The sequence below is a fragment of the Chamaea fasciata genome, unplaced genomic scaffold, assembly GCF_029207755.1.
Source record: "Chamaea fasciata isolate MVZ Bird 193981 ecotype frontalis unplaced genomic scaffold, bChaFas1.0.hap1 SCAF_16, whole genome shotgun sequence".
Taxonomy (NCBI): Eukaryota; Metazoa; Chordata; class Aves; order Passeriformes; family Sylviidae; genus Chamaea; species Chamaea fasciata.
The window spans coordinates 1,989,378-2,006,284 of NW_027094101.1; the positions used below are offsets into that span (position 1 = coordinate 1,989,378).

Here is a 16,907-nt window from a genome sequence, read left to right on the forward strand (position 1 = left end):
TTTAAATAGTGAATTATTAAGTTAACCTTTCGCAGAAAAATTAATATATACATCAAAATGATTACATAAATAGTATGTGCAGCTTTACAGAAAGGACAGCTTCTATTAGAGGACAGATTTTTTTTTTTTAATTACAGTCCCTCTCGACTAAAAAAAGCAAACTACCTATTCTGCTCTTCCAGTTCATCCTTTCTATTCATCATGGCCACGATAGCTTGACGAAGTTCATCTAAGAAGAAGGAACAAAAAAGATTAATGTCTGTGTACATTTTTGCTCATTTCAGATCTAGAAGTCATGTGCACAGGCAGCACACTTAAGATGATGCCAACACCATTAGCTATGCAGCAAAGCACATAAAAATGCTCTTAATCTCATCACTAATTCGAGCAATCTTTCAAAAGCGTTGTTATTTAACACCACATCAGAAGTATTGATCAAATCAAATTAGTCTGCATCTGGCTTTAATACAAATGTTTACAAGTGTGCCTGTGGTTGCAGCTGTTTTGTTTTCACCAGATGTAGGGCAGAATGCACCTCTTCACCACATGCCTATTAATGAGATACACTGTTTGTTCCTTGTTCAGCTTCTCCAAATTGCTTCTTCTCCTGGCTGTAAATCCTGACACAGGAAGTAACTGCTACAGGGAGATGGGAATAGAGATAATGTCATTGCTTCCTCATGGCATTGCTTCACAAGTTCAGCCCTGAAGATGGTGAGATTTCTGAACCTTGTCACCTCCTATAAAATCCTTTCGATTTTTTACAAATGCCTTAAAAATACTTTCTGTCATTAAATCAAGAATAAAAATTTAAAGAAAAAATAACTGACAGAATTTTAGAATTTTTGAAGATGTCCTTTGGGTTAGGTTTAACATGACACCAGAACAGCCAAATACCATAGAGAGAAGTGTCAGCTCAAACAATTTCATTAACCATTTCACATATGCTAATCAGTAACTTTATGAGTGCTACAAGGATACAGTTATATTAAAACATCCCTCCCAACATTTCAGTGAAATATGCATATGCAATAAATCAGCAAGCTCTGTCCTGCAAGTATTCAATGCAGATGCCAGTAAATTTTGTGTGCTTTTACTGAAGATATACTAATGGAATTGGTTACTTGATTTCTTCAAGGAAGCAAAGCCATTGGACAACTTCTTTCCCCTTTACATTCAGTTCACACAATTACCTTTCTTAATATTTTCTATAGTTACAGAAGTTTTCACACATTTAACAAAAAACTTAACATTGTCCTAAGGTCCAGATGGAGTCTGACAAACTCTAGCAGTGGATAAAATGTAAAAGATTTGATTATGTCAACCAAATGTACCAGACAATGCTGCAGGAATCATGATTCCAGTCTGGCTTTGGTAATCTGCAGATAAACCCCACCCTTGCAGGACTGCAGGGTTCAGCAAAGTTCTCATATCACTTGAAATCAGCCAACCCAAATTTCTTCATGCAAGATTTTTTCCAAGACACTCCTGCGTCTTTGGCCAGGGAGAAAGTAGATGATCATTTTTCTGCCCATTCCATAATACCCATATTACACATTAAGAGCTAAATTACATGAGCAAGAAACATTTCAGTAGGTCATTAGAGGGAGTTTGCACTTCATTAATTCAGCATAGAAAGAACCACCAGTTTTCTAGAGTAACTTAGCATATCTTCTGCAACCCTAAAAAAAAAAAAAAATCCAAATAGTGTAGGAAAACTAGAAGTGAAATAATGAAATTTCTGGGAATTAAACACTAGCACAAGGGACTACAGTCCATCAGCCTATCTGTGAAATAAACAATTGCTCTAGGGAAGAAGAAAATGGAATAATCCAAGAAGTGTTAGAGGAGCATACAAATAAACAACACAAGCAAAAGCACCCACAGTAAGCTCTCTATACAGTAACACTCCGTAACAAAATAAAGATCTTGAACTAGAATGTTGAATTCAGAATCCTCCTCAAGGATACATCAAGTCGATGGCATTTTAAATATTTTAAGTGGGCCATTAAAATATGATCGTGCACGATCAACAAAGTTGTTGCTGTTATGTCTCTAACTCTGAATAAATTAAAGCTGCTGCTGCTCAGACACGGCTCTGCACTTTCACAGGGTCCCCACTCTACAGCAACTGCCTGTGTGTGTACTCAGGGTTTTAATGTGCAGTGATTTATTAACATTTATACAGCTAAACTATTATAAATTGTCTTCATCATTTCAATTTTACCAGCCTATTCAAATTGTAACCTTAACTTGTATAATAACTTAATCTTCTTTTCCTTATTCCATCCAGAATCTTCTGCATGAGTTGAGACCTGAAATCCCATCTTTTCTCACTCCCCTCTCTCCACCACACACATGCAGAGCACAAAAGCAAGATTCTGCTAAAGACCATGGTTTGCACAAAAGAGGAAGAAAAAAAGCCTCTTGAAACAGAAGACTTTAAATTGCTTATTTATTTCCATTTGCCTCGTTTTTCTGAGAGTCATGGAATTGACAGTACTATAGAGACACAACAAAGCAGAAACTCCAAATTTCATTATCACATATAGGGCAAGAATCAATGCTTAATTTAGGACCACAAATGCAAACACATTTTGTACTCAGTATTTCTTGCTAATTTAGCTCAATTACAGGTACCAGTGGAGGTGTGGATGAAAGCATCAACACAAACCACCAGTCCGGGCTAAGAGACCAGAATTCCAAGAAGGCTGGTCCAGCCCATGCCTACCTGACCAGCAAGATTGCTCCATGGCTACAGCTCTGCTGCTTCTTCTTGAAGTGATGAGTATTAAGGAGTCATATTTTCTATAAATTACTCAAAACAAACACAAGAACTATGCATTTATCACCAACACTTCTTTAACCTCTCTATCCATAGTAAATACAAAAGAGTAAAGCATTAACTGTGTAATTAAATGAGTAAAAATTTACCAAGAAAAAAATCAGAAACCTTAATTTCATGATTTTTTGAAGCAAGGAACTGAGCAGAACTAAAAAGAAACCATCCTATTTAATTCAGGTATATTTAAAACTTCCAAAATTGTAATTTCTTACATTCACTTACGCTTCCTGAAAAATTTCATCAGCATATCAGAGCAGTCAGCTGAATGCAAAGGAAATCTAGTATCATACACTGCAGCAGGTTCCCTTCAAACCTGTCAGAACATCCCCAGTTCATGAGCTTTTGTCTGTTACACTTGCCTCCAAGATGAGTGTATGATCATAACCTAATTTTTCCAGCAGACTTATGTCTCATACATTGTGTGGGTTAGAAAAGGGAATAAATTTAAAAAAAAAAAAAAAAGTCAGGGTTGTAGCAGCAACCATAAATTTGGCATTTTCTGACTTCTGGACAGTGCAACCTTAATCTTTCTTCCTCCCCCCCCTTCTATTTTTTCTTTTCTTTTCTTTTTTTGATGAAACAGTGGATGATGGCCAAGTATTCCTACTTCAGAAAAGTGTTTGATGTTGGACTTTATGTCCTACTTCTGAGCTGTTCTGTGCTTGATGACATTTATGTTCTGTAAAGTAATATTAATGAAAGGCAATACGCTACTGTTATTAAGGATCAGCATTCAACATCAATATATCTAGAAGTGAATTGATAACCTGAGTTCCATAAAGACAGAGATAAGATGATAACTAGTGAAGTTTTTCCTAAGAGACAGTTCTGGAACAACTTCTTGAAAAAACAATTCCCTTGTACAAACCAATAATTCCAAACCATTCTTTATCAGCAAAAGAAAGATAATATAAAAATCAAGTAACGTGCTAATTAAATTTTTCATATTAAATCTCACTTTTTCAAACACTAACAATATTCTTTTATTGCTGAAATTAATCTGTGGTGCCTAATTACTCATGAAGTGAATATTTGCTCTAAAATGTTTTTTAATTCCATTCCATACTTCATGCAAAATCTAGCTTCTAGAAAGCTTTCATAAGGTCACAGAGCATTCAATACATAATGCTTTGAGAAACACCTGCCAGTCTCCAGCAACCTCCAGAAAAGTCATAAGTTTCACAACTCTTCTGCTATTTAGCCAAAGACTGGAGAAGTATGATTTGCAATCACCTGTTGTGAAGAATGAGCTGTAAGTGAAATCATCCCTCAGAGTACACAAGGTCATGCAGCCTCCTCTGCAATCCTGCAGATAGACTATCAGGGTGGGCTGGGAACGGTTTACAGGAATCTCTATTTTTTTTTTTATTTTCATGAGTGAAAATTTACACAGATATTTTCAGAGACAAATAAGACTTCCAGCAGACTAGTTACGTCTTAAATCAGAAGTCTGACCTTTAAAGACATTAAGAGCTTGATGCTCCCTAAGCTGCCTACATGAACACTACCGTTTAAGGCTTAATTTAGTGCTCAAAAATCTTGTAAACATTATCCTGTCATGTCACTTTTCACAGGACAAATTTTAGTAGGAAACTAATTGTGTTGGCCTTCCACTGTATAGAAGAGTCCTGGTGAAAACCAAGTCTGTAAAGTGAACTGTAGCTTTCCTCTCCCTGAGGAAATACAAACACCCTCCCTTTACAGCTGTGCTTTCAAAGACACAAGAATTTAGTACCTGTCCATGACCCGTGGCAACTGGGCAACAGAACAGGTCAGCAGCTATTTAGAGGACACAGAAAATACAAAAAAATACACTTTATTCACTTACACAACCACAATAAAAATATAACATGGAGGTTTGATTACTCAGTGAAGTTCTTCAGTGGATCATGAAAAGCTCGGGGATTTTTCAAGAATATATGAAAAAATAAGAAATGATGTACAGTGTTACAACCTTTCCTAACCTCTGTGGTTAAGCTCAATTTTAAAAACTGAAGAAAATGATAGTGAAAAAAACTAAATTACCAATTATTTCCTAAAAATAGTACTATAATAAAAGAACCTTGTAAAAAACAACACAAGTAGCATCCTTCTAAAATGAAAGTTTGGGAACTTACTTTTTCCTACTGTAAAAACAAAATGGGGAGACTCGTGCTGTTAAGACAGACTGTTCTGATGAAAAACAATGCTGAAAATACAGTCTTCCAGTTTCAACCCTTGTAACAGTGTTGTTTGTGATTCAAGTAAAATAAGATAAAGACAACTTTTTTAAATACTGAAACTTACATAGTAGAGCAGATGCATAAATAGAAAATTTCTGACCAGCTTAACTCTTTAGAAACTTGGTTATGACAAAGCATTCTGCAAAGTAGGGCCGGTTTTCAAATTATGCCTGGCATAAACACAAAGCTCTGTGGATTTCTCTTGAGTGGTATTAGTATTTTTTGGGATGTATCTGCTGCTAAGTTAACCTATACCTTACAAATAATTCAGGAAAATAATTTAAAATGGCAGAAATTTTAAATTATAGCTCCTCATAACATAACTTTCTAGCTTGCATATCAAGAGAAGTAAGGAAAGTTTACTACTATACTAATAAGTTGGAACAAAAGCAGGAACAGAATATCATCTTTAAGAAATCCATTCCAGGCTTTGTCTTCAGAAGTAAGAAACACAAAAATCCAGTCACTGGAGACCTCACAGCTTTTCTCACTGCACTACTGCATTCCATTTTTCTTGCCTGATGTGTTAGAATCAGTTGCTATGCAACCAAGCTATAAGCCTCAGCATTTAATAATTCTTCTGCTAATTGCAATAGAGAGAAAGAGCTTCAGTGTCTGACTTTGTCACAGCACTGAATTCCTCCTGTAGAAAATGTACGACCAATAACAACAAACTTGAAAAAAGCATTTTTATTCAACACATCCAGGATCATCTATGATAAAGGTATTCACTAATTCTTTGAATGCATAGTCAGCTGAATTTTAATTATAATTATGATTATTTACTAGGTGTTGTACGGGCTTTATAGATGGGTTTGACACGCTTCCCACTCTTCCTTTCACCAAAGCCTTCTCCGAACCGGGAAACTAATGATAGTGTGCATGCTTCTGTTGATCCTGTGTTTTCATTTGATTTATGAATTGCTAAGTATTGAGAATTGAAAATCACCAGATTTTCTTTCGATTTTATAGCTGTCTTACCTACACTGGGAAGCAACTGAGCAACTGAAGGAGACCAACTGCGGCCCCTGCTGGTACCTGACTCCGCTACAAACAGCAGAATCAAGAGCGCAGGGGCCACCAGGAAACTGCCCTGTGCAATTCTCTGAGAAATAAATAAGAACAAAAGGATGTTGGAGGAATAACATTAGCAGAGAATATCTAGCGACCAAAGGGTCACTGTAGCTAATACCAGTAAGCCCATTCCACACTTCAATTAGGGCTCCTAGAAGTCTCAAGCTAGTTTGCCACTTCATGATGTACTTTGCAAGAAAGGATTTTTCAGCTCTTTTCAGTCAGCAGACCAGCGCCAGAGCCTGAAACACTGCCCAGTGAAAACGCTTGTTTTATCTCCTTCAACACAGGTTTATACAGCATTTGGATATAACTTTAGAAAATGAGATTAGAATATCTTAAGATTTCATTCATTTTGATGATTGCATGAATCAGTTGCAGAAAAGAATCTTGGCTGCATCACTTCTAACTTCCCAAATGTCATAATTCAAAACTTGTACATATTGAAATTTATAAGAAGAAACAAACACACACCCAAGAGCTTTAGGAACAAAGCCAGTTCAGTTACAGAACATTCTGTAACAGTGAGGAACATAAACACATACTGGCTTACAAGCTTAGACACTCAGTTTAAAAACTATGTCTTTGTTCTACAAGTGTATGCAAAGAAAAAAAGATCAAATATGTGATAAACAAACTGCCTGTGCTTCTTTTAATCTGTCTCTGCAGCAAAGACTATTTTATCCCGCATAGCTCTGCTCTTAACACCACTGAACCATGACTGTCCTCCCCCTTAATCTTAACTCTAGTTTTTGTACATGAAAGCCCATACTTCTATTTGGAGCAGATTTTCATATCAAAGCCACAGAAAGACTGGGGTTTGTTTGTTTGTTCCTGACTATCTGCTAATGAAAACAGGCAAAATAAGCATGACTACATCAGAACCAACTCTCAGTGTTTTCAGAACATGTAGAAATTTCAAGATGTTAATCAAACCATTCTTTTTCATTTTACTGAAGCCGCATTTAATGTAAGGATGTACCAGCTGCAATGCAGCACAACCTGCCAATACAAACATCTTTTTAGAGCAGTTATTACTAACATGACCAGCACATCAGAAATTAAGTGTTCTATGACTCTCTAAGCAGATTTTATTGAAACAAAAATAGAAAGAGCTACAGGACTTTCAAAGTTATTTCCATCAATCTAGATACATCAAGGAAATACTTACTAATTGTCATGGATTCTGGCACAGTGGCTGAAGGCAACATATTGCTTAAAGCATTCACTTGAGTTGGAGGACTGACTTCCACTCTAGTCATAAAAGCACAGTATAATCAATATATGAAAACAAAATCCTGAATTCAAAACTTTAAAAAGAGTATCCCAGAAATTAGAATTGTTATCCTATTCACACATATTTAATCAAAATAGGTTGAACAACCCTTTAATGTATCTCCTGGGAGTCTGATTTAAGCAGACACACAAAAATTCTGAATTAAAAGATCATGGAGAATATAGTAAAAAAAATAACTTACAACCAACATAAAACCTATTTTGAAAACCAGGAGGCCAAGTCTGTTATTTGACATGACTAAGTGACTTCTTCAAGAAAATTAGGAAAAGTTCAGTGCATGAAACTATGCAAAAAGGCACCTGTAGGTTTTTTGCATTTGTCTTTCCAAGCATATGCAGAAGTACCCTGATGAGTAGTTGGTTTTCCAGTACTAAGTGCATTAGGTAGCAATAAGTTGGCAGCTACAGGGTGAAGGCTTTTTCTTTTAGACAAACATATTTGGCACATACCTGTAAGGAAGATCAGATCTCCTTGGAACCAGTTCTACCGGATGAACAGCATGTTCATGCCCCTCTCCATTCTCCAAGTTATCTAAAGCAGAATGCACAAGCATTAGCTTCCTTTGGGTTACACTACTCAAAAAAATAAAGGAAAAACATAATTCCGGAAGTTAGGTAGTTACATTTTTAAACAGAAACATGCAACTTGCTAAAGCTTTTAATCATTTTTAATCCTGCCTCCAAAGCTGGCTTCTGCAAACTGACCCTGAATGCCAGCAGGACTGTCAAGTCTCTTAGGAACACAGCCATCATAAAGAAATTAGCATTGCACAATTCCTAAAGTATATTTGATATGTACAGAGTTGCAAAGCCATGAGGAGACTTCTTCCTGAAGTTACTTGCACAAGGCCTCAGAGTTGAAGCACCTCATGACACCTCATGCTCACAACAAATCTGGTTGTGACTTGCAGGAGAAGAATTAGTGGTTAGCCCCCAGCACATGAAGCCTTGCAAAGACACCAGTGCTTTCTGTATGTATTCACTCCCAAGAGAGCACCATGGCATTTCTCTGGCTCCTCAGGTACCTGTAAGTACCTCTGTACCAACCATCAGGAATCAGACAGATGAGATACTGTTTAAAAAGCATGAATAATGCGCATCTGTCCACAGATCCACAACTGTCGGCAGCAAAACATCCACATCACTGAGCCTGTCATTAAGGAAGCTCAGGTGGAAATAAACAAAAATCCTATTTTATTGATGTGTTCTGCATCTCACTATGCAAAGGCTACAAAGTTACTGTAAGACAATCCTAAATAGAACAGATTTCAAAAGCAAAAATTCTAGAAAATAAGTTAATGGGAAATAGAGTTATGTCAGAAATTCTGTGGAGGAGAAAATTTATTTTTGAAGCTGTAGAGTTTACTGAAGCTCAGTTCCTAAAATACATACTCCATTTTAGTTCCAAGCAACTGCATTTTGACGGAGGCTTTCTCATTTCTAGTTACATGGAGATATGATATGCCCTGACACATCCCTGGAGCACTGCAACAGATTAATACTGAAAACACATATTAACATACAACACTATAGATTATGGTATTTCAAATATATATGTGTGTTTGTGTGGGTGTTATTTATTGGTATTAAGACCTATAAATCAAAATATTGGGTAAAACTGTGTATTTTACAAGAGCTCATTAAGCATGTTGTAACAAAAGTACCAGGATAATAATGAGCTTGCCAGTTAGTGGGCTGGACTGCCCTCAAAATAAGCTAATGCATGTTCCTTCTGACATCATTCATCCAGCACAAGTGCAACTCCCAAAGTCAAGCAAACAAGTGCCTAAGGCAGCTTTCAATCTCAGTAAATTGTCAGTTTGGCTAAGGATAGAGTGCCTGGATCTGTGTGTATGCCTGTCCCTGAGTTGTTGGCACTTGGGCTGTGCAATGGGCACTTAGTGCAGCCCTCCCTGCACACCCCATCAGCTCCTTCTGCTCAGAGAGGTGAGACCAGGAGAGCAGACAGCGGGGTCTGGGGGGCTCTCCTAGTACTGATGAGCTGACTCCTTTCACCAGCCCAATGCTGCATCCCTCTCACTTGCACGACAGATCACAAGGAGGGACAGGAGGAGGACTGAAAATATCTGTCCTGTGCCCGGAAGGATCAGAATGGGCCTGCTGATCACCTCCAGCAGGCTGAGCATTGCATTCAGAACAGTTCTGAGATGAAGCAACACAAAACAAGGGGCTTTGGTGTCTTCTTAGTAAGAGCAAGCCCCTGGGACAGTTATGGATGAGATTCATACAAATAGACACAGACGTCCTCTTTGGTCATCTGCCTACAGAACTGTGTGTTGGCTTGCACTCCTGATTTTTGATTTCCGATCAAAACCCCCAACTCGTGCTCCTGATGCCTCGTGACATCTACTGACAGCAACTGTGAGCTCCCATTCCACATCATCCCCCATAAGCAGGAATATATTCTTGTATTCCAGATTTCAACCTGTGGATGCTCCCCAACAGTTTCGTTTGACATTTAAGAGACAACAGTGCCACAAACTACTCAATGTTTTCTAAATCCATTCCTTTGTAAATTGAAAAATACGGCAGCCTAAGAAAAAAATTAAAATGTCCTTTTTTTTTTTTTTTTTTTTTTTTGGAACCACTAGCATTTCTTATGAGGTACATATTTTAAAATACAGCAGAGGGCAGTGCAGCATTATTTTATGATTCGCATTTTTGTCACTGAACTTACACAACTGAATTACACTTTTTCACAGGCTTCAATCAACAATCCATTTAAAACTCTTGGACATATAATGCGTATGCAAAAAATATGAAATGTTCTACAATTAAAACATTATTTGAATACCACTGAGAAGTTTTTGAATGGTCACTGAAATGAGTATACCCAAAGTTCAGTGTTTTATGAACAGCTAGAAAAATATCAACAGGGTGAAGGGGAGGGCTGGTGGAATTTTTTTGTTTGTTTTTGGTACTAATACAGACACTGTAAAAGCACCAGGCCTTCATTTCCATTCCTCTGACCATTTTTATTGCTTGCTTCAAATGGTCCACATCATTTTTAAAGTGCCCCTCACTGCAAATAATACTGCAGCTGAGGCCACAGCAGAGCCAATGGAGCTTACATTTACAAATGACACTCTCATTTATGCACAGCTCTGTTAACTCACTATCAGCTTGCAACCTGCAGAAAACGTTTGGAGGATACTGGCACGTGGAAAATTAGATGTGAGCTGGCAATTGGTGCTCACAGCTCAGAAAGCCAGTCTGAAAATAAATCATCTCTGAAGATCCCTTCCAACCCAAACCATTCTACAATTCCCATTTCCTTTTCTGACCAAGTATTTCCTAGTCAATTATTCCTTATCCTGTATTTCAACAGTTAATAGCTTCTATTGAACTGCTTCCAGCTGCTAACCAATCTGTCAAGATTAATTTGAATTCAACTTCTCAAACACTTGGAGCTTCTTGCAGCTTAGTGGTATCTAGAAAACGAATATGGATACTTTTTATACAAGTACCCTTAACTTCAATAAAATGCAAGACCACAGCTTAATCCCAATGAAACTCTGGTTTATTTTGACATTGATAACTGCCCCTTAACTAAGTAATTACTCAAATGGAAAAACTGATTCAGAACTAGAATAAATTTGAGTGGAACTTTTTATCCCAGCTGTGCAGTATCTCCTGTGTCTGTACAATCCCGTTATTTCTTACCATTGTCCCGTGTTAGAATTCTGTGAATTCAAATGCCCACCTGTTTGGGAGTAAGAGCCAACAGCACTGACAGGAAATAGAACATCTGAGTCATCATTCAGGACCTGCAGAGGACTCCAACTGCATATCTGAGAATTGCATGTGACTATTTCATGAGGCCTATTTAGAACAAACAGACAAACAAACAAACCAACCTATTTATACAGCCAGTATTACTGTTCATACTGCTTATATTTCTTTCAGCGATACCACTGCAAGAAAAATCTTTATTTCAATCTGCCTGCCAATTTCTCAGTCAGCCATACATTAATTCATTAAGGACCAGACATTCCAAAGCAGATGAGACAAGCAGTGCTTGCCTTTCTCTCTAAACGAAATTCTGTCAGAAATAAAGAAAGCATATTAGTACCCACAATTATTCTTTCTCTCTCAGTTTTGTCCCACCTCGTTGAACTATCTACACTATGACGTAACGAGCTTATTCTGTTTAAAATATACATTTTTATTGTGAAGCCAAAGTAGAATGATTATCATACTAAGAATAAGGAAATATCAGGTAGGCCAGAATTATAGCCTGGTTATATCATGCCAGAGTTTAACAACTGAGAATTTCAAGGAGAAGAAGGAATCTGAAATCTCACCATTTGGGATTTCAGGAAACTTAGAAGCAAAATATCATCACTGCAGTGGCCCATATTGTTTAAACAGTAAAAAGAAAAAAAAAAAAAGAAGGAAAAAGAAGAGGGGGAAAAAAAGGTCGGAGAGAGGGGGAAAAAAAGAGAAAATCTGTAGCTCAGTTAAACGCTCCAGTTTGCCAGTACCCATAAAGGAAAGGAAGGGGTGGAAGAGAAGCATGGAAAGCTTACCACTACCTCCTGCACCAATACTCACTTTTCAGAAGCTTCAGTTCCACCTTCGGTGCCTTTATTTCCTATTGATTTACCGTACAGCTCATCTTCATCTGCATCTTCATCATCAATGCTCTTCACATCCAGTTTCTGGTATTCATACTCTCCATTCATGAACACTGAACTGTTCTTCCACGAATGGTTACTCTCACTCCCATTCAGATTTTTTCCAAGAGTGCTTTCAGATGAGGACAATGCAAGAACTGAAGATCTGTCTACACTCTCCTCTGAACTCTCTCCTGTAATCAGAGCCTTTGTGCCATCCCCCAAGTTTTGCTCATCTTCCTCTTCATCAAATGAGATAATATTAGTCACTCTCTTCTTCTTTTTTCGATCTTTTTTGTATTTCAAATCTAGTAGCAATACAAAGTTTTACACAGTTTAGAAAAGATAAATAATACATAAAACCTGGGTTTATTTCTTAAAATAATTCATGTACTAAATTACTCTAGTCAAGGAAAAAAAAACACATCTACATGGCATTCATTATCTTTCCATACACATGAGTTTTAAATCTCTAATTACCAGCTTTATTTTAAATGCCTTACATAATCCAAATTTTAGAAGATATTTTGGAGACGCATTTGCAACATGATTCAATTGAAACTGGAAAAAAAGTTCTACAAACCCATGAAATTAAATTTAAAATAAAAAGTTAGCCTTCTGTCACTTTCTCCCATGGACTACACCTAGTGTTTCTCTGCACAACAGAGAAAACATGAAGCACTTTCAGAGGAATTCACAACATGAACAAAATCCACAACCTGCAATCAGATAGTTTTGTCTATATTCTAGACATTCAACAGTGAGTTTTCAGCTAATTAGCTCTTGGTCTAGAAATACACTGAAATTCTCTCTGATTGCACCAGATGTATTCAGTGACAGCACTTATTTTTACACTATTACCTATTCTCACTGTATCTGATGTGCATGTGAAGCTAAATGCAAAGCTGAAATACTCCAAGAAATAGCAGAAATTTACCCACCAAAACACCTCACACTGGGACCAAATTGCTTTGTTTAATTCAAGTCCAGCTGTTCTACAGCCACAAAACACACTAACATACTTTTAAAAGGATGCTAAAACCCATTCTGGTTGCAAATAGAATTCCAACAAAGAACACAGACTTGAATGGAAACATCTGACTTGCTCTAACATTCCACATATAATTGCATTTGAACAAACTCAGTTTTTTTAAAGTGACATTTCATTGGAAGCTGTACCTGTCATGTCCTGTATACATATGTGCTGTATACATCAGGTACATCATGTTGTGGAGTCATATGCACCATCTGGTCAATTACAATGTCTTGTTTCATCCTGCAAGGCTATTCTATACTAACAAAGTTATCCCAAGCCAAGTATCACCTACAGGTTTAATCTCATATAAGTGCTACATAACAGAAGCTTTACCACAAGTTTGTTCTAAAACCTGTGTTTTAAGACAAAGTCTATTTTAAATGCCAATAAAAAACTGATTTTTTTCTCGACTTCTATTCCTACCAGATTCTCATGTGGGGTTTGTGCTTTTTTCTCATAACGGAAACAATTTATTGCCTAAACTCAAACCTTGTTTCTTAATTGAAAAGCACATAAATCTTCCTGCAGTTTTGTACTTTTACAAAGTAAAACAAACTTTTTAGCTTAACTTCCAGAAACAAAGATAATAAAATATTATTTTGTTAATTTTGGAACAAAAAGTATACAATGAAAATCACATTTTGACTGATTTTGAAGTTTAAGAGATTAAGACTTCAGGTCTTCTTAGTAGCTAACATCATACAAGTTGTTTGCAACACTAAGAACTCTAAAGGTAAAGAGTGTATGAGTAAATTTTCATTTTGGCAATTATCTGTTTTGCATAGGAATTCAGACTGTAAACACAGTCACTACTTGAAGCAGATTACAAGCTAGGATTTGTATCTGATATATAACAAAGATATATGTCACTGTATGTCTGACTGGCAAGGTGCCAAAAGACAATATTAAAAATGAAAAATCATTACCTCACAAACTTCAAAGCATAATTTTATGAACAAGAAATTGAAATTCAGGCCACAAGCAAAGCACTACCAATAAAACAGTTTAGCTTCCCTCTCACAGTGATACAAGAATGCTGAAATACAGACACCATTCAATATTCACACCCAATATTTCCAATTTCATGCTTTTAATTACACACTCAACTGGTTCGTATGCATAGTGCACTTATTTTTAAGACTTCTGCCCTACAATAGTGCATTAAAATTAAATTTAAAAGTTATTTAAACACACCTGAATATTTTCTAAGTTTCTGAACAGCACTAACATCCATAAAAGCTTACCAGCATTTACATTCCTGGACAGAACAGGCAGTGGGTCAGAGTCCTGGTCAGGTTTTATGAGGATCGAGACCGCAGACGAGGCCGTGATCTCCCGCAGGAGGCTGCTGACACCCTGAGTGGATTCCTTCAATAAGGATGTTACATTTTGTGTGGATTCCTTTAACAAATCTGACACAGTGGGTGTGCATTTGCTCTGCCCATTTAGATCCTTATTATCAATGTTGATAGCAAAAAGAATGGAGTTCAGACCTTCAGACAAAAGGAAGGGGAAAAAGAGACCAGAAATGCACCACATACTTCACATGGAAGTTATGAACATAGAAGCTAAGGATTAACAAAACTATGACATGGAAAACATTTTTCCCAGAAAATTTCCCACAGTTCCCAATGCGTGAATTCTTATTCTTTCATGTACCATTCATTCCCTTCTAGATTATATTCAAGCTGATGCAATCAGTTCTGAATTCTTCTTGATGGCTGTTCAGCTGCACATTAAATAACCAAAAAGTACTGTGAACTCATTTATTTATAAGCTTTCATTTAAACCCATTTCACTGCAACTTTAGTATTTGTTGGTTCCTATATTCTATTAGCAAAAACGCCCATGAACCTTGTCTTGCAGAATGAAGCATGTGACCATGTATCTGAGAAAAGGGGTATAAAAGGTAATAATACATCACTTCTGTGGCTCAACTCTAGAAAAGTAAATTATTTGTTATCATTCCTTACTCTTACTTCTCTTACCTGTTTTTACCTGTAATTTGGATCTTACTATAAAATTCCATCATTACTCTTTTCTATTCAGGAATAACCCACTTTGCTTTCTGGTTGCACTGGTTCTGAGTTAGCCTCGAATGCTGAAGAGTTAAAAAATTTATGTGGAAGGTTTTTGAATTGTAGAAAGGCCAGACCCAGGATTTTAGCAATCCATCAATTCACAGAATTAATTGGATAATATCTTGACTGTTCACGCTGGCTGTGCCCCTGACACCCATTCTCCACATAAACAGAGTGTATTAGAGAAACTCCTCACAACCAGAAACAGATGCAACATGCCAAAGCACAGTAGTTTTCCAAGAACAGTAATACTGAAGAGAAAGTCTTACCAGCTGCCATCGTAGGGATCATACTGGAACGTTCTTCATCCATCATAAAAGACCAGTCTTCATAGAAGACACTGTAATTTAAAGGGGAAAAAAAAGGACAGGCAGTCCAATAGTAACATATACTTCGCTTCTGAAAGACAAGAAAACTCTGAACAATAAGTAGAAGCGCGTCAAAGGATTAAATTTTATGTCACACTAACTCCCTGTAGTTCTGAAATTGATAACTGTTCAGATGGTTCTAAAAAGACGTGCTAAAGAGTAATTTTTTCTTTAATTTTAGTTCTGCAGTTATTTAGCAGAAAAAAAGCCACTCACACTGCACTAGCAGTCACAGCATCTCTCCATACCTATTGCTATACGTGTTTTGTATGAGCTTAGAACATGTGAACACAGACAAAAAGGTTCCCTTTACCTTGAGCAACCTGCTCTGGTGGAAGGGGCCCCTGCCCATGGGTTGGACCACACAATCTTTAAGGGCCCTTTCTAACCCAAATCCTAATATTCTATGATTCTGTGACCCGTTTCAATATCCAAACCCACACCAATTACCCTAAATAGTTGGGGTAAACTATGAATTTGGATGTAAAAGACACACATTTTTTTCAATGTGAACACATAAATTTAGCTGTTCTAAGCCTGGTTCTTTCTAGTAGCAGAATGGTGTATTTTCACTCTCAGCATTCAGTTAATTAAACAAGGTAACAGATAGCAAGAAAACCCTCAATCTATCTATTAGAAAACTCTGACAGATTCATTTAAAGGTGTCCAAAACATATAACCAGGGATGTAAACTGATTCTCTAAATCTCATTGGAATTCGGGTAACATTTATGTCTTAAAAATTCTGGAATAAACCTTTTTAGAAACAGCATTAAAATGCAGTGTGCTGCTAATCCTGATACTGTGCAAGTATTGCTAACAAGCATGAGAGTAATTAGTGACACAGCAATCCAAGTCACTAATTGCCTAATGGTTTTCAGACCCTTTTTCTTTATTTCATTTGTCTTTATTTGATTTCTTCAAAATGTGTTTTGCAAGAAAGCTACAGACAACTGGAACAAACTAGAAATGAAAAGGAGGTACAAATGAACTCAGTTTGGGCAATAATCTTATCCCCTAAATGCCTTAATCAATGCAAATGAATTAAATGCCTTTCTGCTGAATCCACTGGACTTGATCAAGTGGTTTGGGCAAGCTCAACAGTTATTGATAAAAAAAAAGGAAAACACCTCAAATTTTCATAAAGAAAAGGAGCTGAAGACATACGAGAAAAAGGCAGGACTCAGTTTATGAACTTCAGTGCATTTTGCAATTCCAAAGTACCTTAGGATTTCACAATGTGTAGTAAGTTATTCTCAGCAACTGTAACAAAAGGTTCACAAACTGCTACCAAACCACTTCCCAGTAATCTGCAGCTCCCCACTGCTGCACTGCTGGAGCTTGGCAAT

The 16,907-nt window shown here is 36.8% G+C and overlaps 1 protein-coding gene across 2 annotated transcripts in view; it reads right to left on the reverse strand.

Annotated features, from left to right (window-relative positions):
- SNX29 (sorting nexin 29) overlaps positions 1 to 16,907 on the reverse strand; it is a 97,538-nt gene that overhangs the window by 71,894 nt on the left and 8,737 nt on the right. For both annotated transcript variants that reach the window (XM_066198506.1, XM_066198507.1), the window contains 7 exons: positions 15,461 to 15,531; positions 14,355 to 14,603; positions 12,013 to 12,382; positions 11,162 to 11,280; positions 7,888 to 7,969; positions 7,313 to 7,395; positions 166 to 229 (listed from right to left, as the gene is read on the reverse strand). In XM_066198506.1, coding sequence (XP_066054603.1) covers positions 166 to 229; positions 7,313 to 7,395; positions 7,888 to 7,969; positions 11,162 to 11,280; positions 12,013 to 12,382; positions 14,355 to 14,603; positions 15,461 to 15,531 — 1,038 coding nt within the window. The remainder of the gene's footprint in view (positions 1 to 165; positions 230 to 7,312; positions 7,396 to 7,887; positions 7,970 to 11,161; positions 11,281 to 12,012; positions 12,383 to 14,354; positions 14,604 to 15,460; positions 15,532 to 16,907) is intronic.